The 26,890-nt window shown below is 38.9% G+C and overlaps 1 protein-coding gene across 3 annotated transcripts in view; it reads right to left on the bottom strand.

Annotated features, from left to right (window-relative positions):
• The window catches only part of cadm2a (cell adhesion molecule 2a), a 397,367-nt gene that overhangs the window by 66,378 nt on the left and 304,099 nt on the right, over nt 1-26,890 (bottom strand). For all 3 annotated transcript variants that reach the window (XM_047378822.1, XM_047378824.1, XM_047378823.1), the window contains 2 exons: nt 25,509-25,661; nt 18,746-18,883 (listed from right to left, as the gene is read on the bottom strand). In XM_047378822.1, coding sequence (XP_047234778.1) covers nt 18,746-18,883; nt 25,509-25,661 — 291 coding nt within the window. The remainder of the gene's footprint in view (nt 1-18,745; nt 18,884-25,508; nt 25,662-26,890) is intronic.

Raw genomic sequence — 26,890 nt, 5'->3', positions numbered from 1 at the left:
TTCAGCAGTAATCAACAGTGCCATATGCGACAAAAATGAAATACAGGTCCTTCTCAAAATATTAGCATATTGTGATAAAGTTCATTATTTTCCATAATGTAATGATGAAAATTTAACATTCATATATTTTAGATTCATTGCACACTAACTGAAATATTTCAGGTCTTTTATTGTCTTAATACGGATGATTTTGGCATACAGCTCATGAAAACCCCAAATTCCTATCTCACAAAATTAGCATATCATTAAAAGGGTCTCTAAACGAACTATGAACCTAATCATCTGAATCAACGAGTTAACTCTAAACACCTGCAAAAGATTCCTGAGGCCTTTAAAACTCCCAGCCTGGTTCATCACTCAAAACCCCAATCATGGGTAAGACTGCCGACCTGATTGCTGTCCAGAAGGCCACTATTGACACCCTCAAGCAAGAGGGTAAGACACAGAAAGAAATTTCTGAACGAATAGGATGTTCCCAGAGTGCTGTATCAAGGCACCTCAGTGGGAAGTCTGTGGGAAGGAAAAAGTGTGGCAGAAAACGCTGCACAACGAGAAGAGGTGACCGGACCCTGAGGAAGATTGTGGAGAAGGGCCGATTCCAGACCTTGGGGGACCTGCAGAAGCAGTGGACTGAGTCTGGAGTAGAAACATCCAGAGCCACCGTGCACAGGCGTGTGCAGGAAATGGGCTACAGGTGCCACATTCCCCAGGTCAAGCCACTTTTGAACCAGAAACAGCGGCAGAAGCGCCTGATCTGGGCTACAGAGAAGCAGCACTGGACTGTTGCTCAGTGGTCCAAAGTACTTTTTTCGGATGAAAGCAAATTCTGCATGTCATTCGGAAATCAAGGTGCCAGAGTTTGGAGGAAGACTGGGGAGAAGGAAATGCCAAAATGCCCCAAGTCCAGTGTCAAGTACCAACAGTCAGTGATGGTCTGGGGTGCCGTGTCAGCTGCTGGTGTTGGTCCACTGTGTTTTATCAAGGGCAGGGTCAATGCAGCTAGCTATCAGGAGATGTTGGAGCACTTCATGCTTCCATCTGCTGAAAAGCTTTATGGAGATGAAGATTTCATTTCTCAGCACGACCTGGCACCTGCTCAAAGTGCCAAAACCACTGGTAAATGGTTTACTGACCATGGTATCACTGTGCTCAATTGGCCTGCCAACTCTCCTGACCTGAACCCCATAGAGAATCTGTGAGATATTGTGAAGAGAACGTTGAGAGACTCAAGACCCAAAACTCTGGATGAGCTAAAGGCCGCTATCGAAGCATCCTGGGCCTCCATAAGACCTCAGCAGTGCCACAGGCTGATTGCCTCCATGCCACACCACATTGAAGCAGTCATTTCTGCCAAAGGATTCCCAACCAAGTATTGAGTGCATAACTGTACATGATTATTTGAAGGTTGACATTTTTTGTATTAAAAACACTTTTCTTTTATTGGTCAGATTAAATATGCTAATTTTGTGAATTTTGGGTTTTCATGAGCTGTATGCCAAAATCATCCGTATTAAGACAATAAAAGACCTGAAATATTTCAGTTAGTGTGCAATGAATCTAAAATATATGAATGTTAAATTTTCATCATTACATTATGGAAAATAATGAACTTTATCACAATATGCTAATATTTTGAGAAGGACCTGTACCTCATAACAGCTGTCAAACAAGGTGATGGTGTTATAATTGAGTATTAATTTGAAGTCAGTTATTTAGTCAACTTTCTGCTTATCCGCAGACCAAAATATTTAAGTTGAGTCAAATGTCAGGCTATCTGTTTAACAGCTAAGGCTTGGACAAAACTGGGTCAGTGATGCTGAATACAGCAGCAAATCAACAACAAATCAGTTAAATTTATACATTTTATTTTATTTATCATAATAACAGTGTAGTCCCCAAGTATGGACTTACATACATTGCAAATTAGATAGGTTGGTTTGGAATTTGCTGATGGTTTGCCAAACAATTGTTTATACAAAAATAAAGTAATAAATAAAAAACAAATAAATGGCTTCTGGCACATTGTAATTGCTATATGTAAATGGCATTTGTGTCTATTCTCTCTTCTTTGAGCATACATGGACAAGGTTTGATTTTGATCTTATAAGTGACTTTGTAATAATGGCAACATGGTTATTTCATGTAGACAGAATGTTGCTGTTTGTCCCAAATACTGTATGTACAGGGACACTGACTGATTATGGGCTTATAATTTATGAGCAGCAGTAAGGACACTCGTGCATTTAACAACAGGTGTTCTATGGATGTCGTGGAAACTACTTAACAGGATAAAACCAACATTGTAAACAAAAGTTGGTAAGCATTTGGCTGAGAGGTAAAAGATAACCATAAACAGAGAAATGTAACATACAGAGGAAGTCATGTTGCCATTTGGCTAGAACCAGGATGTCTGCAAATTTTCAGCAACATTGTTCAACACAGAACCATTCTGTGATCTACTGAATCAATTCAGAATACATTTTTTTCATGGGGGAGATCATGGACAGTTTGTGCTTGGGGCTAAAAACACAGGAAACAATTTGGAGGTAGGCTTTAGGTAACTTGCATGTTGGAGAAGGCAGCAATAATTCAAACTTTGACAACTTTTCAATAACATGATGTTTTCTGTGTAATACAGTTTTATTGCTCATACACAGGCCAGATAGCTTTTTTTCACATTTGTTTTAATTGTGATTATTTCGAAAATGGATATTCTGAAAGGGTACTCTGATTCTTAAATACATTTGAAAATCAAAGCCACCCTCAGCGCAAACACAATTTCTATGCAGAGAAAAGTACTGCACAACTGTTTGTTCTCAGTGCAGACTTGTGAACCTGACATTTGTCAACATAATTAACTTGTGAGACAGAAGGGAGACAGAAACTGCTAAATAGTTTAATCAAGAATCATTAGAAAACACTTCTATGCTAAATCAGCTGATTTTACATGAAAGCACTTTTTTTATAAATGCATTTTCATTTTTCAGTTTCAGCATTTCACAATATTCAGTATCATAAGAACTTAAAAAGGGACATACAATCATTGTAATAAATATTTTATAACAGCTGCACAGATTTTCTAAAATATTCAAACACACATGTACTTTTTGACAAGTCCTTAGTGCTTTTCTGGAAAAAGTCAGAAAAACTTAAGAGTATGCTACAAAACAGATATAAAAATATAGAAAATGCATAAAATCCTGCAATATTCATCTATGGTACTTCTATCTGACAAAAAAAGAGGTAATAGTTGGCAGTGACTGCAGGATGCTGTTCAGTGGGTGGAAGCTCTGCACCACTAGTATGAACCAAGGCAAGCTTGGAGGATTAGAAATGGAAATGACAGGCGTAAAATGAGGGAATTCAACCCTTTTATTCCATTTCACAGGAGAGAAGGACAACCCAAGAATATGAAATGGTGTGGAGGGGTGCAACAAAACAAGAGAGATCATGGAGGTCTCCCGGGGAGGCGAAGAAATCATTGACAACAAGCGACTGTGCTGACTAATCCTGGCAGCAGAGATCTGAAGCTCAACATACCCTTAACCACATCAAGTGCTTACTGAAAATCATTAGCTCAAGCAAAAGCAAAATAAAACAGTATCATCTATCTATCTATCTATCTATCTATCTATCTATCTATCTATCTATCTATCTATCTATCTATCTATCTATCTATCTATCTATCTATCTATCTATCTATCTATCTATCTATCTATCTATCTATCTATCTATCTATCTATCTATCTATCTATCTATCTATCTATCTATCTATCTATCTATCTATCTATCTATCTATCTATCTATCTATCTATCTATCTATCTATCTATCTATCTATCTATCTATCTATCTATCTCACCGTCCATCCATTCCACACAAATGTCACAAACGTTTCAGGTCATCAGACACTTTTGATATCAGACATAGATGACCTGAGTAAATAAGAAATAAAAAAACGTTTAAAATTATGATTTGATTTAGTTATGATTTGATTTAAGCAGCAGTCTAAGCAGAGAAACCCGGACTTCCCTCTCCCCAGCCACTTGGAGCAGCTTGTCCGTGGAATACCAAGGTGTTCCCAGGCTAGCCGAGAAACATAATCCCTCCAGTGTGTCCTGGGTCTTCCTCTCCTCACCAGGGAGGCGTCCAGGAGAAATCCTAACTAGATGCCCGAGCCTCCTAAACTGGCTCCTCTTGACGTAGAGAAGCAGCAGCTCTACTCTGAGTCCCTCCTGGATTACCGAGCTTCTCACCCTATCTCTAAGGGAGAGCCCAGACACCCTGCAGTGGAAACTTGGAGGCACTGATTCTCATCCCGGCCACTTCATACAGTGAGAGCTGTTAATCACGAGCTGATAAAGCCAGTAGGATCACATCATCTCCAAAAAGCAGAGACGCAATCCTACGGTCACCAAAACGGATTCCCTCAACACCTTGGCTGCACCTAGAAATTCCAAAAAGTTATGAACAGAATCGGTGACAAGGGGCAAACTTGGTGGAGCCCAACCCTCACGGGAAACGAGTCTGACTTACTGCCGGCAATGCGGAGCAAACTCTGACACCGGTCGTACAGGGACCTAACAGCCCGTATCAAAGGGCCTGGTACCCCATACTCCTGGAGTAACCCCCACAAGATTCCCCGAGGGACACGGTCGAACGCCTTCTCCAAGTCCACAAAGCACATGTAGACTGGTTGGGCGAACTCCCATGAACCCTCCAGGAACCTGCAGCATGTGGGGTGAGGGGGTTGTGTACTCTTCTTGGATGTGGGATCACCGGCATCTGGATCGGCTGAGCGGTGATGGTAGAGATGAGCTGGATAATGTTTTTACCTGGGCCATTGTTTCAGTGGCAGTGATGTGGTGTGTCCGTGTGGTTGCGGGGGCGGGGTGGGGGACGCCGGCATCGAGTGCTTGTTTTGGTGTCCCGTCTTGGCGTGGGGTCGGTGGCTCTGTTGTGAGCTCGGTGCTCGACGGTGTTGTGGGCGGGGGCTGGGACAGCATTGCGCGGGGCCCTTGCCTTGCTGTCGCGGCGCGCTATGTGGTGGGGGGGGGACGCGGCGGGGGTGCTTGGAGCGGGGCTGTGTGTGGAGCTGTTGGGCTTTTTCTTGGCACTCAGACAACAATTCTGAGTGCTTCTCTGCCGGGCAGGACACGGTACAGAAAAAAAGAAAAAAGAACCATCTTCAGCGTAAGGAAGAACAAGAATTATTGGATGTGATGGTATGGCCCCTACAGAGCCCTGGTCTCAACATCATCGAGTGTGTCTGGGATTACATGAAGAGACAGAAGGGTGTGAGAAAACCTGCCTAAAACCTTTGTACAGTACTGTATATATATACAGGGGTTGGACAATGAAACTGAAACACCTGGCTTTAGACCACAATAATTTATTAGTATGGTGTAGGGCCTCCTTTTGCGGCCATTACAGCGTCAATTTGTCTTGGGAATGACATATACAAGTCCCGCACAGTGGTCAGAGGGATTTTAAGCCATTCTTTTTGCAGGATAGTGGCCAGGTCACTATGTGATACTGGTGGAGGAAAACGTTTCCTGACTCGCTCCTCCAAAACACCCCAAAGTGGCTCAATAATATTTAGATCTGGTGACTGTGCAGGCCATGGGAGATGTTCAACTTCACTTTCATGTTCATCAAACCAATCTTTCACCAGTCTTGCTGTGTGGATATTTGCATTGTCATCCTGATACACGGCACTGCCTTCAGGATACAATGTTTGAACCATTGGATGCACATGGTCCTCAAGAATGATTCATTAGTCCTTGGCAGTGATGCGCCCATCTAGCACAAGTATTGGGCCAAGGGAATGCCATGATATGGCAGCCCAAACCACTCCCATGCTTCACTCTGGGCATGCAACAGTCTGGGTGGTACACTTCTTTGGGGCTTCTCCACACCGTAACTCTCCCGGATGTGGGGAAAACAGTAAAGGTGGACTCATCAGAGAACAATACATGTTTCACATTGTCCACAGCCCAAGATTTGCGCTCCTTGCACCATTGAAACCGACGTTCAGCATTGGCATAAGTGACCAAAGGTTTGGCTATAGCAGCCTGGCCGTGTATATTGACCCTGTGGAGCTCCCGACGGACAGTTCTGGTGGAAACAGGAGAGTTGAGGTGCACATTTAATTCTGCTGTGATTTGGGCAGCCGTGGTTTTATGTTTTTTGGATACAATCCGGGTTAGCACCCGAACATCGCTTTCAGACAGCTTCCTCTTGCGTCCACAGTTAATCCTGTTGGATGTGGTTCGTCCTTCTTGGTGGTATGCTGACATTACCCGGGATACCGTGGCTCTTGATACATCACAAAGACTTGCTGTCATGGTCACAGATGCGCCAGCAAGACATGCACCAATAATTTGTCCTCTTTTGAACTCTGGTATGTCACCCATAATGTTGTGTGCATTTCAATATTTTGAGCAGAACTGTACTCTTACCCTGCTAATTGAACCTTCACACTCTGCTCTTACTGGTGCAATGTGCAATCAATGACGACTGGCTACCAGGCTGGTCCAATTTAGCCATGAAACCTCCCACTCTAAAATGAGAGGTGTTTCAGTGTCATTGTCCAACCCCTGTATATATATATATCAGTAGCCAATGCTGGTCTTTCAAGGAGGGGAATCTCAATTTCAAGATCGCTGATTCGCTCATTTCACTGTCAATCAAAAAGGGATTCAGCCTCAGACAGATCAACCAATCATCATGCAGAAGCTGAGCGTCCGGGCCAGCCGAGGCCAGCCCACTGCCCCATAGACCCATAGACCCCCAAAGACGCTGAGCGTCCGATAGGCTGGACAAAGCCCAGCATTTATCCAATGACTCGTCTCGTTTCGCTGCAGCCGAGGCTGCCCCATAGACTCCCAAAGACGCTGAGCGTCCGATGGGCGGGACAAAGCCCAGTATTTTTGCTTCCCTATTGAACTCACTGTTTAAAGCACCGTGAAGCTGCGGGAATGAGTGAGAGTAAAGCCGTATCGTTACCAGTGATAAGAAGCTGATTCTGAACAAAAGTTGAGTGCGTTGTAGCGCATATTTAGTCAATGACATGTACACACAACAGTATATATTTGATCACTTACTTTTTGACATTTTAGGGGAAGCTGGGCTTCCCTTGCTGTCTTAGAGCAATCACCACTGCTATATATGTATGTATGTGTGTGTGTGTATTGAAATTTCCTCAGTTAAACATGTATGTATGTATGTATGTATAAGCTGACTTTAAAAGTTTTAGGAAATTCTGGACTGTAATGGACTGTCAGTCTTTTCAGACTGTTATCTTCCTCTCACCCAGAGACAGCTAGGATTGCACCTCCATGGTAGTAAGTTGGAAAGAGAACTTAAATATTTTCAGATTAAATAGAGTAGACTTAAAAACTAGCACTTAGTTTTTGCTAGTTTTAAAGTGCCCTAACATGGATTTTGTTGTCATATTGCACTATTTAGCCAAACTGGAGTTTGTGAGAGATGCATGTTTAATTAGAGATTTCTCTGAGCTAAAGTAAATAAATACTGTTAAAAATCCAAAGTCATTTCATAGCAGTTTAGTGTACACAGGGTGTGCTTTTCTAACAGACGGCTATGACCAGTGAGTGCTGCTGGATGTTGGGAGAGTCTTTATCAGTGCCTGGCAGCCTTGTGTCATAATGTCCTCACTGACATGACACTCCCCGAGCATTCACAGCTAAGATGTGTGAGCTGTGGATTCATGAGGATGGCTTTCCACTCCAAAAGGAGAGGGCTGGTCAGCTTTGGGGCCTTGGCATTTAAAATGGAGACAGGTGGCACACCTCCACAATGCTGCTCTTAATGTGCATAGACAGTGTGCTGTTGCAGTCCTACCCCATCTACTTCTGTGATCAAGGCTATGTCTGTTAACACCTTCCCACTTTTATGCTGACAGAAAAAGAGATGAATCAAAAATACTTGTAAGAGGGTCTATTTACTCAAAGCGAAGTGCAGTGGAAGGAAAATGATACATGGTTTTAAGACTAAAAATACATGTTTTTCTAAAATAAAAATCTAAAAGTTGTGTTGTGCATTTGTATTCTGCCCCATTTAGTCTAATACTCCTAAATAAGATTGTTTTCAGCCTCCTGCACCCTGAAACACAGTAATGACAGCATCATGCTATGAATACTTTTCTTCAACAGGGACAGGAAAGAAGAGACAGAGAACCACCTTATTCTTTGCAAAATAGCTCGGGCTCATTCAGATTGGATAGAGAATGTCTGTGAACGTAAATTTTCAAGTTTTGCTACAGAGTCTGAATTAAATTTGAGTCTTAACTTTGACTGGGTCTTTCTTATACATGCATATGCTTTGATCTATACTTCCCATTGTAACACTAGCTGTATATTTGTGAGGGTTGTCCTGCTGAAAGGCGATCCTCTGTCCCAGTGTCCAGTCTTTTAAGGCTTTAACAGATTTTCTTCCAGAAATGCCTTGTATTTAGCTTAATCCATCTTCAAGGTTCTCTGTCTCTGCTGAAGTAAAGCATCCCCACAGCATAACTATGTTTAAGGGTGATGTCCAGAGTTAATTTTCCATTACATATTTCAGGAATATCCCAAATAATTCAGCTGTGGTCTGAACTGAACAGAACTTCTTCCAACTGTTTACTGTGTCCTTTACATGGCTTAACTACAAATGAAATTTCTTATGGAACGTCTTAAGCTTTTGACTCAAGGAAGTGATTACAAAGGCATTCCAACCTACTTTGTTTTTGTCTATTACATAAAATCCCCAACAAAATACATTCAAGTTTGTAGTTGTAACATGCTGAATTTGAAAAAGTTACGGTAGGATTACTTTTGCAAGCAGCTACATGCACTTGTATGCATCAAAATAGTCCGAACACATTTTACTAAGTGTCATACTGATCAGCTCTGCATGCTTTTCTGTTGTATACATGTAACAAGATAGAAAGGGTGTACATGTATTTTTGTGAGTGCATGTTTTATTCATGCCACTGTGACTTGCAGGAGGCATCTTGAAATTACATCTTTAATGGTCATTGATCTGTTACAACCCGGGGAGCCAGGTAGTATAAATGTAATCCCAACGCAGACTTTTTTAAATAGAATGCGAGCAAGGTTGTCAAATACTGCCACAGTTGCTGTATTTTACTTTTAACTAGAAAACTTCTTTAAATTCCCGAGCTCGATTCTTATTTTTAGTTTTTTCCAATGTCACCCATCTCATCAAGCATTTTTTAAAGACACTCCAGGAGCTCTCTCCTCTTTACTTTCCTGAATAGCTTTTTCTAGGGTGAGTTTTAGAATAATGATGGCTCCTTATTCTGCTCTTACCCACAACTGTCCAGGACAATTACCCGTAAATGAAGAAGTACGCAGCACTATTTCAAAAGCTTGCTAAGTCACCGTGTGACTTCTTAAGGCAGACTTGAGTGATAGCAGATTAAAAAGCCACCAGACAACGACCTAAAATAGAGCGAGGTATGTCAGCAGTAATAGTTGCCTGTCCTTGACTAAAAAGTTTGACTGTGTAAGGATGTGACTGCAAGTAAATTTGAATCAAACTCTTGATTTTCCCCCCCAAGTCCCTTTGGAATAGATTTACAGGGCAACATGATGAAGCAGTAACCTCTACAGTTTAGGTCAGAGAGTATGATAATACTCAGATATCTAAGATCCTCTCTCTTATTTGAAATAAATATTCATTTCATCACTGTCTTTTTTGGTCTCCACGTAGCTCCCCCTGGTTCAGTGGTGTGTAAACAACTCCTACATGTGGTGATATTGGAGGAGGTCTCCCTGGGTTGTAGTGTGTAACTGAGATAGAAATATATCATGACTGAGTGGGGACTGAGGGGATCTAAGGGAGAAAGAGAATAAGAAATAGGAATATTGGATTCCGTTTCACACACACACACATACACATAAGCTTATGTCCTTACATGCAGGCTGTCTGCTCCATCTGTCTGTTTTGCTAGTGCAGACACTGACAAAAACACACAAACACACACACACACTTAGCATAGGATGTCTGTTAACTGCATGCTGAATGGCTGATGGACTGCTCCAGTGGCTCTGCCGGTAATATAATCTTCCCCATTCCCACAGATCCCACATCAATATGTCACAATTGTCATTTATTCCCGGCATGGTTGCCCCACAATCAGATGGGTGTTCGCATTGTACACACGCTGATCCTGTCAGGATGATGAACACTTCAAGGGCATTCGATGTACTCCTACACATACATGCATACATACATTGCACTGCAACATGTGCAGAATTTCAAGTTTACTTGTTTTTCTTTTAGTCTTTTTTGGGTGTGTGGGGGGTAGGAGGTAAGGGGTGTCCAACAAGCAGACAATAATACATACCTTCCTATTGCTATAGAAGGAGTAAGATAGTAACAAGAATGTAATTTTGGTTTGACAAAGATGAACATTAAGTGTAAATGTATCTGTCAATCATAGTCCTGAGAAAATACATATTTTTTGTTTTGCTGAAGTAAACAGATCCTGAATGTGTCTGATAAATGTATCACACATAACAATGAGATGCTAATTTGAAACTTGTCTGAAAAGGCAAAGTATTATTCATGAGATCAATGCATCTTTCACCACTGAAATGGAAAGCTTTTTTTGTTTTGTGCACACTTAGCTTTTTGGGGTAAGCACACAGAGAACAGTGACAAGACTCAAACTCTGTTCTTGATTTCTTTCCACATTGCATAAAAGTGTTATTTAAAGTGAAATTGATTATTAGTTATTCAAGCTTTCTGAACATCTTCTTTGTGCTCTGACTGCTTTTTCATTTTTTTTTAACTATCATGGTCAGTCCTGTGCCATTTTTAGATGAATGGAAATCTGACCTGTAATCTATAGTAGGGATGAGCAATTACCTTTCCCAAAAGCCCACAGTGCTGTTGTTGTTGAAGGGCATATTATTGGCTAAAATAATTTATTCTAAAAATATATTAAATAATAAACTCTAAATATGACTTATCAGCTGCTGGTAACAGTAGTTTTTGCAACTGGACTATAAAATGTGATATTCCCTACAGCAACTGAACATTTTTATTAATGTTACTTTCATCTGTAAATAAATAAAACAAGTGTTATACTATTTCTCTGTATATATTAATCATGTTGATCTCTCTGCACAGCATCCTGTTCTTCACAAACAGGACCACTTTACATTGGACTTTAATGAATAAATGCTTAAGAGTGGATCTGTGCGATATTAGGAAATTGCCCTGGGATATCATTGCTTCAAACACTCAGTGATCTACTGTGGTCACTACCATCCATGTTGGATGTGGGCATTCAGTGTTGTGGGACTTAATCCTACAGGCTCAGTATCTTATTGGTATACAGGGTGTTTATTCATGACAGATAAAAATGAAAATGAACAGTTATAGCATTTCAGACCCTCTTTTGCAGTGTATTAATGCAGAAACTGATTTTGGAACAATATATTGTGTAGCCCCAAAAAAGAAATACATTCAAGTTCACTAATCCCAAGGAAGAATTTGAACTCTACATTCTGAATCAGTCTCTTTTCAGCATGAACAAACACTGGTGAATGTTTTTCATTGTGGATTTTATATGGGCCACCACATATGACTCAGGCACATCTGAAGGGCCGGATGTGGCCCAGGGGCATAACATGCCCAGGTCTGTTCCACAAATGGTACATGGACTGAAGTTATATGGCACTTTACAGTAGAGCCACATTCACCCAATCGCACTCACACATTCATACACATTCATACACCGATACGCAGACCAATAGGCAACTTGTGGTAGGAGGAAGCTGGAATCAAACCCACAACCTTCTGATTGTAAGACAACTACTCTTCCTACTGAGCCACAGTCACCTCCAAGGTCCACTTTCAAATAGGCTCTTTAGTTACCTGAGCCTGCCAAAAAGACAACATTTACTTCAATTTCTGAAGTTTAATTTACTGAAAAATACCAAAGCTCACACAGTTTGAATTTAAAACAGCCATGAGCTGAATAACTAGCATACAGTGAATGACCACTTGGATTAACGTTTTTATGTCCATGGTCAGGTCTTTATTTTCCTAAAGCAAATTCTGCTTAGTATGCTGTCATTTATCATCTGCAAGGAGAAGACAAAAATCAGTGAAAAAGCAGTGAAAGTTTATAGAAAAACTTTAAAACCTTCAAGAAGCCTGGAGGATTGTTGATGAAGACCCAGAGTTAATAAAGAATGCAATGTACCTTTAACATGGATTTTAAAGAAAGTCTGCTTTGCGTGAAATGTTTGTATCTTACTTTATATGTTCAGAAATTTGGCTTGATTAGAGATGACATGTATGTTGTTACAAATCAGAGTGAAAATCTGTCCACATCCAGCATGTTAGATTAACAAGTTTCATTTTTTTTTTTTTTTTTTTTTCCTTTTACAAAAACTTCTCACAACTCTGAGTAACTGATAACAGATTCAATTATAATCTACCATGTAATTTAAATGAAAGATAAAACTGATATCAATGTAAAACTGTGTGGAAGAGCAATATTGATTCCACCAAATCTCCTTCCTTATCTAGATCCTAGGAAAGCCTTAAAGCCTGATACCAGATTGAGCCGCCTGGACTTAAACTAGAGTATAAAAGGTGTAATGGCAGCTACTGGCAGATGTCTTTTCAGTGAATTAATGAAGGGCCAAACACTGCCTGCAATGACTTCAACAGCAGATCAAACAACTACCTAAAACAGGCATTTGTTTAAGATTAGATTTCAAATGATCAATGTGGCAGCACTTTCTTAGAGAAAACAGAAAACCAACACCAGAGTCTAGATGTTTGTATATGTGTAAAGTATTTTAAGTCTATATTTTCCATGTTTGTCTTTTAGTCTTTTAGTTTCCAAACTACATATTTTCTAATATCATTGTTTAACTCTACCAACTCACATGACTTGATCAGGTAAATTTGACTGTACAGTAATATTCTTAGGGCCGATTGTTACTTTAAGGAATTTGACTAAATGATTGCATTGTACTAGAATGAGCTGGATTGATTTGTGTTTAATTTGGATCAAATTGGATTTCACTATATTTAAATGAGGATATGAACTGAACCTGTTTACTTTGTAAGTGTCTTGAGAAGACAGCTGGTGTAAATGGGTGCTAAATAAATAGGATCAACTGAATTTTACTGAAATTAGTGTATTTACTTTAATGACAAGCAGAAAACTTTTCAGGCTTTACAGTTTGCAAGAACTACTTGTAGCAGTATAGAAGTAGAACAAAAATAATACGTTTTAAAAGTGCGTTGTTGTTCAGCAGTGACACAACTAAAAATAAGAACCTAAATCATTTTGAAAAAACAATAAAAAATGAACAAAATGTAGAAATTTTGAAGCTACAAGCCATACTTTTCATGAAATTAATTAAATTCACTTAAGATCTAGTTTGTGACCATGATCGGTGCAAATATTTCCTGTACCACTTTCTTTTTAATTGGTTATTCAATAAAGACAAAATCTCTCCTCCCAAAAACAAGTTTCCATGTACATGCCTCTGCACGTTTTCATTAAAATTCCCCTTCCCGTTTTCAGTGTTGCTGGAGCTAAGCATTTGTCACATGTGAGAACTCTGCATAGACAATGAAAGTGAATTGTGAGATGAACCAAGACAGACTGAAATGACCAAATGTCATGATCAAAATCATCTGTTATCAATTGTGCCAAGCAGACAGACTAAACTCTCCACCATAAATGGAAAATAAGTGATTTAATAAATGTTTGTACACTGGCATCAATACAGTCAACAGATTAGAGGGAGAGACAGCATGATTTATACCAGTTAAAGTTCTGAAAACGATCATTTTCAGTGTCACCATTTGCTCCAGCATTGTCATCCACAACATTATCCAGCATGGCTTTAGGGTTACTGGAGCCAAACTCTGGTTTAGATGCATAGACTGTGTCATAATGTTTACTAATGCCAGCTGATAAACATGATTCTTTTGTAATTTCATCAAACCTAAGTACACAAAAAGCAGAATTTTCTCAGGTTGCTATTAAATGACTCTTTATTTTGGAAATGCTGCAGTGTGAAAACCATACTTTATTACCCAGCTGTGTTTCTGTCAGTATACATTTGTTGTGTAAAATTGTCACTGACAAGTATCTGTAAATAGCCCTCAGAATGTCCTAATGCACTGCATTTTGGAATGCCAACACATGGTTGCTTATTATGCATTTTACAGTATAAGTGAACACAACGCATTAAATACATTTACACGAAGGATGTTGTCTTTTCTGATTTAAGGGAACACAGATTTGCCACTGTGATTAAACTACTAACATAAACATGCACAAGATTTCCGACTGAATAATCTGAGGAGTCTATAAAAGCAAATGCCCTAAAAGAAAATAGCACATCCTCTTGAGATCACCTTAACTACAAATATCCGGAACAAAACATAAACTTCTGGTGGTAAATTAAATTTAAAAAAAAGACATAAAGTCCCAACTAGCTTACATTTTTACTGTACTGGGAGCTCGTTTCTGAGAAGTGGGCCACTGGGAGAAGCAATATTCATCCACTGAGGCTAAATAAGCTTGTTATGAAAAATAGTCACGCTGCTAATTAGTGTACTTTGTATTGTTTGTATATGCTTGTTCCTCAGAAGAGAAATACAAGAAATAACAAAGTGGGACAGTGAACTCTTGTAATATGTTGCAAAAATATAGTAATTAGTTAAACTTAAAAAGTATAAAACATCACACATGTATCATATTTTTAATTAGGTGATAGACTGTTGTATATCTGTTGAATAACTAATGGCATTGTTAATGAGTGCATAGAATAAGGAAAATTCTAGGCATTAGTTTCTTTTTTCATTCTCAGTTAGGAGGTAATATAATGTATCAAAGTCATGCAAATAGGAGGAAGATCCAGAAAATATTAATATCAAAGCAAAATAAACTTAGAGGGACAATTCTGTGTCAGATGTAAGTGTTATTGCTGTTTATGAAAGCCGAAAAATATAAATATGCTAATGAAAATAAAAATCATGCAAGTTTTGGGAAAAACAAAATGTTTTGTCTGGTCCAATAATCCCTTGTATGAAAAAAAAAAACAAAAAAAAAACATATCTGTGAAGCGTTTGTGTTCTGCATCTTAAATCCTTCTTATGAACAAAAGTTAACTGAGATTTAGGGTTTGCAACACCTGGCTGCTTGTTGTTCTCATTACTGAGTGGCAATGATCTGGTGGGTTATGCAAAGATTTTGACAGCATCTATTCATGCAATCAAGTAATTTTAAGGGTTGTTCATATTTACATTCTCAAATTTGTAGAGATTTACCCCAGAAAAAAGTAGATTTACATTTAATTATTTGCTTTTAATACACTTTCCTGTATAACAAAATAACCTTTTTTGGGTTTCTGCAACTGTGCTGATGATCTGTGACTGTCTTTCATCAGCAAATTGTGGTTGATTCAGTGGAGCATCTGTATCCATTTTCCTTAAAAGCTAAATCTCATCATTTCATGCCTCAATCTTCAGAATATATCACAGACATCTTTCTGGTGTTTTGTTCAAAGGGTTGTAAAGCTAATGGTTGATCACGTTAAAGGGTATATGGTATATGGAATATTGTCACTGTAACAACTATCCTTTTCAGGTGTGTTTAGGATAGTAGCTCAAAGCAGCAACATTATACGCAATACATTTTCTTACCTAAAGTTGAAAAAGCACCTATGCACAACACAGTAGTCAGCTAAGAACAACGTAGTAACAGCAAAATCTCCAGATCAAATGTAAGTTTCTAAGGTAAATATTTATGAAAACAAAAGTAGCTATGAGAAGTATTCTCTGAGAGGAGTTACTTGGAGACCTAACAAACCAGTACCCTATCAAAGTAATTAACAAAAGCTACGTGGCTAGTCCCGTCTGGCCATAATTTGCCACAGTGGGGAATTATTACTACTAATTATTAATTAAGTTTTACAACAGCATAACTAGGGAACTTTATATTAGCAGCCTGTGTAGTGGTTGTGTAATAATAGAAGCAGTGAATGAAAGCGTTTGGAAGTCTCACTTTACATGTAATCAGTGGATGTTTAACTTCTTTTGGTTTAAATGCACAACGGTGAGGTAGCTATCAAAATGCCTATGATGTCTGTAAGTCTGTCTGCAGTTGTTTTCTCAAAATGTATTGTTTGGCCCTAAAAAGTCACTTTGGTTTTAAATATTCCTATTAGAAAGAACAATTTTCTGTTTACAGCAATAAAGACTCATGTTCTTCCATCCTAGATGATGCATTATCTTCCATAAATGATAGTAACTTTATGTTATTAGAGAGGCATGGCTATTGGTGTCAGAAAAGTGTGTTTTAAAATTACTTATCCGTCATGAAAAACAATGAAAAAGGTAGATTGTGATTTATTTAAATTTAATAATTATAAGATTTGTTGGTTTTCTAGCTATAAATCATGCTGGTATTAGATCATTAATTAAAATGGGAGCAGGGTGGAAATAAGGTATGTAGTCTGCTATGTAAGTTTTAGACCAGCTTTGTGACACCAAAGGATGAAGCCAATGCAGTGGTCTCAGGCCAGACGGCAAATGCTGAATCCCCTCCTGGATAAACAACTAATTTAGCAAAAAACAAAGCTAGGAATTCTCCTCCAGCAGTTACATAATGGCAGCATTAAAAAAAAATGTAAAGTTTAAATTGACACGTGGCTGCACCGTTTATTTATCACAAAGAATGTTGTTGAATGGATCATGTATTGTACTTGCCACTGGTCAATGGACTCATAGAGCTGTACTACTTTTACAGTGGACTGTGGTGCCTCTACAGCAGAGGTAATTCACAAAGCTTCTGGGGCACAAACCATCTCCAAGCTTAGCGCCGGTTGCTGGGCAACCTAAAAGATATAGAAAAAGTTGCTGTTTTTTTTCCAGTTAAAGAATTTGGGTGTAGGATGTAACTGTCAACCTGTCAGAGGAAAGTTCTGTAGCTTTTTCATGGAAGAGGCCAAGGATAAAAAAAAGATGAACAGCATCTAAGAGGGGAGAGTTTTATAATACTGACAAAGTTTGGAGAGTTTAGGGATATTCAGGAGCTGCACTGATAGGACTGCTCTCATGTCCACTTCGGACTGAGTAAGGAGCAAACTGATGTCTTGCTAGAGTGTTAGTGAGTCACACAAAAACTCATAAAAAGATGAATCAATTTCATACTGAAGAATAGAACTTGGAGAGGACCTACAGTCCAAGTCCACAAAATGTTTTGGGTGTGACTGAATCCTCCTGACTGGATGCACCAAGGTATCATCAAGGTATCACCACAAAACAATTTTACTTCCTCCAGATTGCACATGGATGGCATGCCCTCAGCTTGGTGCAGAGCAGGACTATTCTCCAATCGAGCAGCAGATGAATGAATAACTTTGGCAGAACCCATCAGATCCTTTGTGAAAGCAGCTTAAAGAGCAAAACTGGCACTATTCTTTCACCTTCTAGTGTAGAAGTTGTTGGAAGCAAGGAAGGGGCTCCAGTTTGCTTGCAGGATACATTAATTTCTTGGAGTAAAGAGGGTTAACACTACTGCAGAATATTATTCTTCTGTCAGTGCAATTTAATGTATATATTCTGTTATACGGTCTGATATATTCTCATTTATGGATGCATTCTCTTTGATTCATATTCTGATTCATAGATTGCCCACCCTGACTCTGCCAACAGCTTTCACTGTAGAAGTACTGCTAAGGGGTCCTTCCCAACTAAACTATTAATGGTTCTTATTTTAGATAACCGCAAGGAAGACTTAAGAGTTTACTAAGAGTGTAATATAGTAACTTTTAATACTTTGTTTTTACATATGTCCATGACTTAAATTTAGCTGCTTTTTAGCTTAGTTGGCCTCTTTGAATAAGCAGCATTCTGACATACCTGTTGCTACAAAATTCATAGCAAAAATACAAAAACTAATGTTAGAAATGATTTCCTGTGAAGCTATATGAACATACAGACATATCCCAGTAATTAGAATATAATGAAAAGTAAATGTTTTAATTAGCTCAACTGAAACAGCAAAACATAAAATTGTAATTTTGTATGAGACAAATACAAAGTTGATGAGTGGTTCAGTAGACAAAAGACACAAAAGGAAAATAAGCTATAATATGTCTTTGCTGTAGAAACTGGTGATTGAGAGCTCTAAAGGAATGCATGTTGGAAAATTGAGTGGAAGGAAAGACTGTTGTAGAAAAAGCTGCACAAGCAACTGGGATAGTGGCAGTCTTTAGAGAACTGTGAAACATAGCCTATTGAAGAGTATGTTGGGAGAATTACAAGGCAAAGACTTTGGCTGGGGTCAGTGCCTCAAGATCAACAACACAAAGACATACATAAATTTTAGTAGGCCAACATTTATGTAGTAAATTCCTTCATTATGTATATGTATTATGATATTTTAAATTTTGGATAAATTGATTTTTGGTTTTCATTAGCCGTAAGCCATAGCCAAAATTAAGAGCAGTAATTGCTTGAAATATGTCATTCTGTGTATTAATAATTCATAGAAAATATGAGTTACACTTTGAATAAAATTACTGAAATAAGTGAACTTTTCAATTGTATTTCAATTTATCGAGGGGCAACAGTTTAGGAAAGTAATTGATATTGTTGTTGTACTGTTATTCAGCATCTGTGTAGCAGTATGCGTGAGCCGCTTAAATACAAATGGCAGACATCACTTACCTTTGACTTCCTTCTCGTTCCTGAACCAGCGGAGGTCGGCGGCGGGCTTACTGCCCTGAGTGATGCAGGTCAGAGTGATGTGGTCCCCCTCCATGGCTGGCTTTGTCAGGCCGTTGATCTCCGGCTTTTCTGGCACACCTGGATGATGGAATGGAAATCATAGCGATAGAAATAGTTCAGACACCACAGTATGTCATTATGCAGCAATAATTCTACTATGGTTGCATAGGCTTTTTTTCTCTAACTTACCCACATGCAGAGAGATTAAGGAGCACACTCCAGAGCTTCAATAACAGTTCCAGTACACATCAGGTTTTTATTGGCATGCTCACTTATTTTTTGTTAACAAAAAATTACTGATAACTATCCATGTAGTTTAATATTTATTTATTATCTTGATGCTTTGTATGACCGTGTTTCAACTTAATGGGGTTAGAAAAGGTATACAGACCTCTTTTGTACAGGCACATTTGCGCAAAATTCTGCCGTGGAAGGAAGATTGTACATGGTTTTCTTTTTTAATTTTACAAAAAAAAAAAAAAAACATTCAAAAAAGCAGCAACAAGTATTTTGGGGTATATGTCCAGGAGCTTTGCATATACAGAGACTATGGTTTTTGCCCGTTCTTTGCAAATTAGCTCAATCTCAATCAGTTTGAACGGAGAGCATCTTTGAAGAGCAATGTTGTAGTCTTGCTACAGATTACCAGTTGGATTGAAGTGTGGAGTTTGCCTGGGTCATTTGAACACATCAACACATATGATTAAACCTGTCTATTGTAGCTCTTGCTGTAGGTTTCACTGATCCAATCACATTCCCATCCTGTCACAAATGTTTTGCTGCCTCTGACAGGTTTTCTTCCAGGTTTGCTCCATCCGTCTTTACATCAACTCTGAGCAGCTCGCTCAGTAATGCCTCATTACCCCCAAATAAAGTAAAGTGGAATGAAAATAAATGCCTGGCAAATTTTTTAGACTTGAATTTTTTAACAAAATTTAACAAAGAGTATAATTTTCCTTTTACTTCACAATTTGTATGAATACTTAAACAAAACACTGTAACTCTGAAGGGGTTCACTGGAGCTTTGTCTCCTAATTATTAAAATAAATAATCAGTGTTTTGAAAACATTTACATGATTACCCTCCACAGACTGTAGCAAAAAAACTTTTCACTTGACATGCAATTAGCATGGCAACAGTCAGTGCCCAAAAGGCATCAATGAAGGTGCAAAGGTTAAGTTGAAAAACCTGTTTTAGTTGAATGTATGTACATGTGGGTGAACAAAGGCTCGTGATCAGGTAAGGGGCCACAGGCTCGTACAGAGAATGTTAATTACTGGACTTTCCTGTAATGAGTGTTTTAAGTGACTTGCATCTGCCCTTCTGTTGTCAATGAGAGATAGGTTTGCCTCGGGCTGAGTGACTGAAAGGTCTGTCAGTCAATGCCATTGACTGATTCTTGCCTTGTTTGTCTTACCACCTCCTGAAATATTTATATTGTTATTACTAGAGTTAAATGGACTTTTTGTTTGATGTTTACTGTTTGTGTGGGGGTAAAAGCTGCATACATAATCCCAACAAGATCTATTCTTACTCATGTAATGAGGTATTGGAGTCACATTTTTAATGGCAATGCAAAGTTTTCTAGTATGAAAAATGTTGTTACTCTGAGTAATGTTGTCTATGTTTGTGGATTAGTAGATAAGGCTTAACATAAATAAGTGATTGTTTTTTTTTTCTTCTACACTGAATAGCTGTAGATCAAGCAAAGTATTCATTTTGTGTTGTCATATTTGTTTTGGGTGGCCAGAGACTGCAAAGCTATAAGCCCTTACCCTGTCAATCTGTGAGTATGTGTGTGAATTCATGTATGGTGTTCTTTGCTCATTTATGAATTATGTTTTAGCCTCACTTTTGCTTGCATTTGACTGTTATCGTTTGACCAAAAACCTTGGAAAGATAGAAAACAGAGCTATGATTTCTCATAGATGAAAGAAGGCTGGATTTCACACCAAATGGTCATTATGAGTACCCGTACATTGTGCTCTAAAGGTATTCATACCCCTTCAAAACTTGTCACATTACAACCAAAAACTTCCATGTATTTTTTTGGGATTTTATAAGTGTGTTAGATCAATACAAACAGCTAAACTGTAAAGTAAAACAAAACTAATACATACTTTTTAAAATTATTTATACAGATGCACACAAATGTTTAATTGTAAAAGGTCATTTCAATTCCACTTCACAATTTTGTCTTTGTGCTGGTCTATCAAAAAAATCCTATTGTACTGCATTAGAAATTGTGGTTGTAATGTAACAAGATATAAAACAGTACAAAGTGCATGAATACCTTTCCAAGGCACTGTAGTTTTTAAATAATTAGTTTTTAATTAATTCAATATAAATATGAAGTTTTATGAATCAAATTTAATGTGAATGTCTGAAATTAACTGTTGTTTTGTGGATCAGAAGTAAGTCATGCATTTTTAACCAGTATTCATTTTTGTCATTTGTTTTGAAGGAACCAGACTAATGTGTAAAATTGTAAACTGGTCTTGATCAATAGTTCTTTAGGCTTTCTGAAAGTCTTTATAAAGATTTGAAATAGACATCTATTCATTTTCTACCCAGTAATTCACAACCTTGTACTTGATTCTTTAAGAGTAATGTTTTTTGTTTTGTTTTTTTTTGTTATGTCATGGTATTCTGACCCATGAATTATTTAAACATAAACATTGACAAACCAGAGTTGCTCCTACGGTAGCAGTGAATCTAGAAAAAGAGCAATTCTCAATATGATCTAATTACAGGTCAATTAGGACATAATGGGTTTCTGTGCACATATTCAAATTACTTGATAAACTATCACAAAATCATGTTTGTGATTTTGAGTGAAATGTCTTGACACCTACAGTACAGACCAAATGTTTGGACACACCTTCTCGTTCAAAGAGTTTTCTTTATTTTCATGACTATGAATATTGTAGCTTCACACTGAAGGCATCAAAACTATGAATTAACACGTGGAATTATATACTGAACAAAAAAGTGTGAAACAACTGAGAATATGTCTTATATTCTAGGTTCTTCAAAGTAGCCACCTTTTGCTTTACTGCTCCGCACACTCTTGGCATTCTCTTGATGAGCTTCAAGAGGTAGTCACCTGAAATGGTTTTCCAACAGTCTTGAAGGAGTTCCCAGAGATGCTTAGCACTTGCTGGCCCTTTTGCCTTCACTCTGCAGTCAATGCTCACACCAAACCATCTTGATTGGGTTCAGGTCCGGTGACTGTGGAGGCCAGGTCATCTGGCGCAGCACCCCATCACTCTCCTTCTTGGTCAAATAGCCCTTACACAGCCTGAAGGTGTGTTTGCGGTCATTGTCCTGTTGAAAAATAAATTATGCTCCAACTAAACGCAAACCGGATGGAATAGCCTGCCACTGTAAGATGCTGTGGTAGCCAGTATGCCTTCAGTTTTGAATAAATCCCCAACAGTGTCACCAGGAAAGCAACCCCACACCATCACACCTCCTCCTCCATGCTTCACGGTGGGAACCAGGCATGCAGAGTCCATCTGTTCACCTCTTCTGAGCCGCACAAAGACATGGTGGTTGGAACCAAAGATCTCAAACTTGGACTCGTCAAACCAAAGCACAGATTTCCACTGGTCTAATGTCCATTCCTTGTGTTCTTTAGCCCAAACAAGTCTCTTCTGCTTGTTGCCTGTCCTCAGCAGTGGTTTCCTAGCAGCTATTTTACCATGAAGGCCTGATTCACACAGTCTCCTCTTAACAGTTGTTCTAGAGATGTGTCTGCTGCTAGAACTCTGTGTGGCATTGACCTGTTTTCTATAGGTCCTTCGCAAAATATTAGCATATTGTGATAAAGTTCATTATTTTCCATAATGTCATGATGAAAATTTAACATTCATATATTTTAGATTCATTGCACACTAACTGAAATATTTCAGGTATTTTATTGTCTTAATACGGATGATTTTGGCATACAGCTCATGAAAACCCAAAATTCCTATCTCACAAAATTAGCATATCATTAAAAGGGTCTCTAAACGAGCTATGAACCTAATCATCTGAATCAACGAGTTAACTCTAAACACCTGCAAAGGATTCCTGAGGCCTTTAAAACTCCCAACCTGGTTCATCACTCAAAACCCCAATCATGGGTAAGACTGCTGACCTGACTGCTGTCCAGAAGGCCACTATTGACACCCTCAAGCAAGAGGGTAAGACACAGAAAGAAATTTCTGAACGAATAGGCTGTTCCCAGAGTGCTGTATCAAGGCATCTCAGTGGGAAGTCGGTGGGAAGGAAAAAGAGTGGCAGAAAACGCTGCACAACGAGAAGAGGTGACCGGACCCTGAGGAATATTGTGGAGAAGGGCCGATTCCAGACCTTGGGGGACCCGCGGAAGCAGTGGACTGAGTCTGGAGTAGAAACATCCAGAGCCACTGTGCACAGGCGTGTGCAGGAAATGGGCTACAGGTGCCGCATTCCCCAGGTCAAGCCACTTTTGAACCAGAAACAGCGGCAGAAGCGCCTGACCTGGGCTACAGAGAAGCAGCACTGGACTGTTGCTCAGTGGTCCAAAGTACTTTTTTCGGATGAAAGCAAATTCTGCATGTCATTCAGAAATCAAGGTGCCAGAGTCTGGAGGAAGACTGGGGAGAAGGAAATGCCAAAATGCCAGAAGTCCAGTGTCAAGTACCCACAGTCAGTGATGGTCTGGGGTGCCGTGTCAGCTGCTGGTGTTGGTCCACTGTGTTTTATCAAGGGCAGGGTCAATGCAGCTAGCTATCAGGAGATTTTGGAGCACTTCATGCTTCCATCTGCTGAAAAGCTTTATGGAGATGAAGATTTCATTTTTCAGCACGACCTGGCACTTGCTCACAGTGCCAAAACCACTGGTAAATGGTTTACTGACCATGGTATCCCTGTGCTCAATTGGCCTGCCAAGTCTCCTGACCTGAACCCCATAGAGAATCTGTGGGATATTGTGAAGAGAACGTTGAGAGACTCAAGACCCAACACTCTGGATGAGCTAAAGGCCGCTATTGAAGCATCCTGGGCCTCCATAAGACCTCAGCAGTGCCACAGGCTGATTGCCTCCATGCCATGCCGCATTGAAGCAGTCATTTCTGCCAAAGGATTCCCGACCAAGTATTGAGTGCATAACTGTACATGATTATTTGAAGGTTGACGTTTCTTGTATTAAAAACACTTTTCTTTTATTGGTCGGATGAAATATGCTAATTTTGTGAGATAGGAATTTTGGGTTTTTATGAGCTGTATGCCAAAATCATCCGTATTAAGACAATAAAGGACCTGAAATATTTCAGTTAGTGTGCAATGAATCTAAAATATATGAATGTTAAATTTTCATCAATACATTATGGAAAATAATGAACTTTATCACAATATGCTAATATTTTGAGAAGGACCTGTAATCTGAGCTGCTGTTAACCTGCGATTTCTGAGGCTGGTGACTCGGATGAACTTATCGTCCGCAGCAGAGGTGGCTCTTGGTCTTCCTTTCCTGGGGAGGTCCTCATGTGAGCCAGTTTCTTTGTAGCGCTTGATGGTTTTTGCGACTGCACTTGGGGACACTTTCAAAGTTTTCCCAATTGTTTGGACTGACTGACCTTCATTTCTCAAAGTAATGATGGCCACTCGTTTTTCTTTACTAAGCTGCTTTTTTCTTACCATAATACAAATTCTAACAGTCTGTTCAGTAGGACTATCAGCTGTGTACTGTATCCAACTCCTGCACAACACAACTGATGGTTCCAACCTTTATTTATAAGGCTTGAAATCCCACTTAATAAACCTGACAGGGCACACCTGGGAAAACCATTTCAGGTGACTACCTCTTGAAGCTCATCAACAGAATGCCAAGAGTGTGCAGAGCAGTAATCAAAGCAAAAGGTGGCTACTTTGAAGAACCTAGAATATAAGACATATTTTCAGTTGTTTCACACTTTTTTGTTCAGTATAAAATTCCACATGTGTTAATTCATAGTTCTGATGCCTTCAGTGTGAAGGTACCATATTCATAGTCATGAAAATAAAGACAACTCTTTGAATGAGAAGGTGTGTCCAAACAGTCTGTACTGTACGTGATAAATTGGAAAGAAATTCATCACATTTATTTTCAGAGATTGATTATTCCTTTGCTTTGAGGTTTATACACAAATCATTGTATCTTCTTTAAATCTTGTGTTCTTTCCCAGCACTCAGTGTCTTGATGTAGCTGCTGATAAAACCAGGCCATTCCCAGATCATTTTGTATAATTATTAAATCGCTGTCTTTGTTTCCTGCCGCGCTGCATTAAGTATTGTTCAGCATTGCAAAATAATTTCCTCCACATCCTTATTGAGTGGTCGTATTTTATGTCTCTAATTTTGAGAACGCTTGTTAACACAGAGAGCTAAGCTAATGGTCCTGGAGTGCATGAGCACATCTATTAACATTAGCAAAAAAACTAATTGGAAAGATAATAAGCCCAGAGGCAGGAAATGAGGCAATGTTTGTGTAAAGCGATGATCACAACACAAACATCTAAAACTCTAAAAGGGAGGGGTAGTACTAACAGTCTGTTTTTTTGTTTGTGTCCAGCTGGAGGCAAAAGCAACGTGCAAATTTAACCATATTAAATCCAAACAAAGGCATTATTTGAATTTTCTTTTCACAAAAAATGACATAAACAGACATCATGCAGCAATATGGATACCATTTTCTTACCCAAGACAGTGAGGTAAGCTTTGGCTGTTCTGACCGGCATGGTGAAGAGAGAGCAGGTGTACAGGCCTTCATCAGACAGTGAGACATCGCTAATACTGATGGTCAACTCTGATGATGTGGCACGCACAAGCTCAATCCGGTTGTCCCTTAAAGCTGCATATGGAGACAAAGGGAGAAAATATTATAAGCTGCATGAAATGTACTTATGGACAAAGACATACAATGCTCCTGTGTGAAAGAACTGGGTGGTGGGTTTAGTGTATTCATAATATTTGATGAAGTGCAAGCCTTGTCAATGCGGTATGTAACGTAATTTATACAGCAACTTTGTCAATCTAACAACACAATTACTCATTTGCACAAGAAAAAAATCTTTGCATAGGAAACATTTTGTGTTGCAGTTTTTCTTGCAACCAAATGTACCTCTGTTGATTTTATCCTTACTTGGATAAAGCTTAAACTAGAGATACACCTTTCAATCAAGAGAACTGGATGAGTTTGCTCTGACTGGGTCTAAACAATGATCGGCAGGTCAACCAAAGAAAACCTGTCACTTGTTTTACCCCAATCAATAAATGCATCAAAACTAGCAACACCTGGGTGTGGCGCTGATGGTGTAGGGGTTAAGCGCTCAACCATATACGGAGGCTACAGTCCTTGAAGTGGCCGTCCCGGGTTTGAGTCCCGGACCCGGTGACATTTGCCGAATGTCTCCCCCTCTCTCTACCCCTCTTTCCTGTCTGCCTACTGTCAAAAAATAAAATAAAAGTAAAGGCCACTAGTGCCGAAAAATATCTAGCAACAGATAGCAACACCCACCAATCTATAAAATTGCTAAACAAAAGCCTGTAATTTAATGCGCTAAAACCTAAGAAAGGTTAGATAAGGGTTAAAGACATATGCTTTGATGCATAAATTGGAAGAATCTTGCAATTTCTTCATTCACTGTTGAATTAATGAATCTCAAGAAAACAAATCCAAGACTACATCGGCTCTCAGCAAATATATCACGAAAGGACCAAGTACCGTACAACTGACACAGCATTTTAGTGAAAGAATATCATACCAACAATCAAACTTGGGGGATAGTGAGGCGTCGCTTTGCTGCATCAGGACCTGAAGGACTAAAAAAGGTTTTGGAAAGGCCTAGTCAAAATCTAGATTTAAATCTCATTGAGATTCTGTGGCAAGATCTTCATTCTATTTCATTCTATTTTCTACCTGTCAGTGTGGGAGAATTGAAACAATTATGCAAAGAAGGGTTGACCAAAATTCCTCCACAGTGATGTAAAAGATTAATTGCCAGATATTCTTAAGCTAATGCTAGTTGTTGTGGTCAAAGTGTGGTACTTTTTTCTATGAGTCAGGTTTGTTTGAAGTAA

This window comes from Girardinichthys multiradiatus, chromosome 11 (assembly GCF_021462225.1).
Source record: "Girardinichthys multiradiatus isolate DD_20200921_A chromosome 11, DD_fGirMul_XY1, whole genome shotgun sequence".
Taxonomy (NCBI): domain Eukaryota; kingdom Metazoa; phylum Chordata; class Actinopteri; order Cyprinodontiformes; family Goodeidae; genus Girardinichthys; species Girardinichthys multiradiatus.
This window is presented reverse-complemented; position numbering and strand designations above follow the sequence as displayed.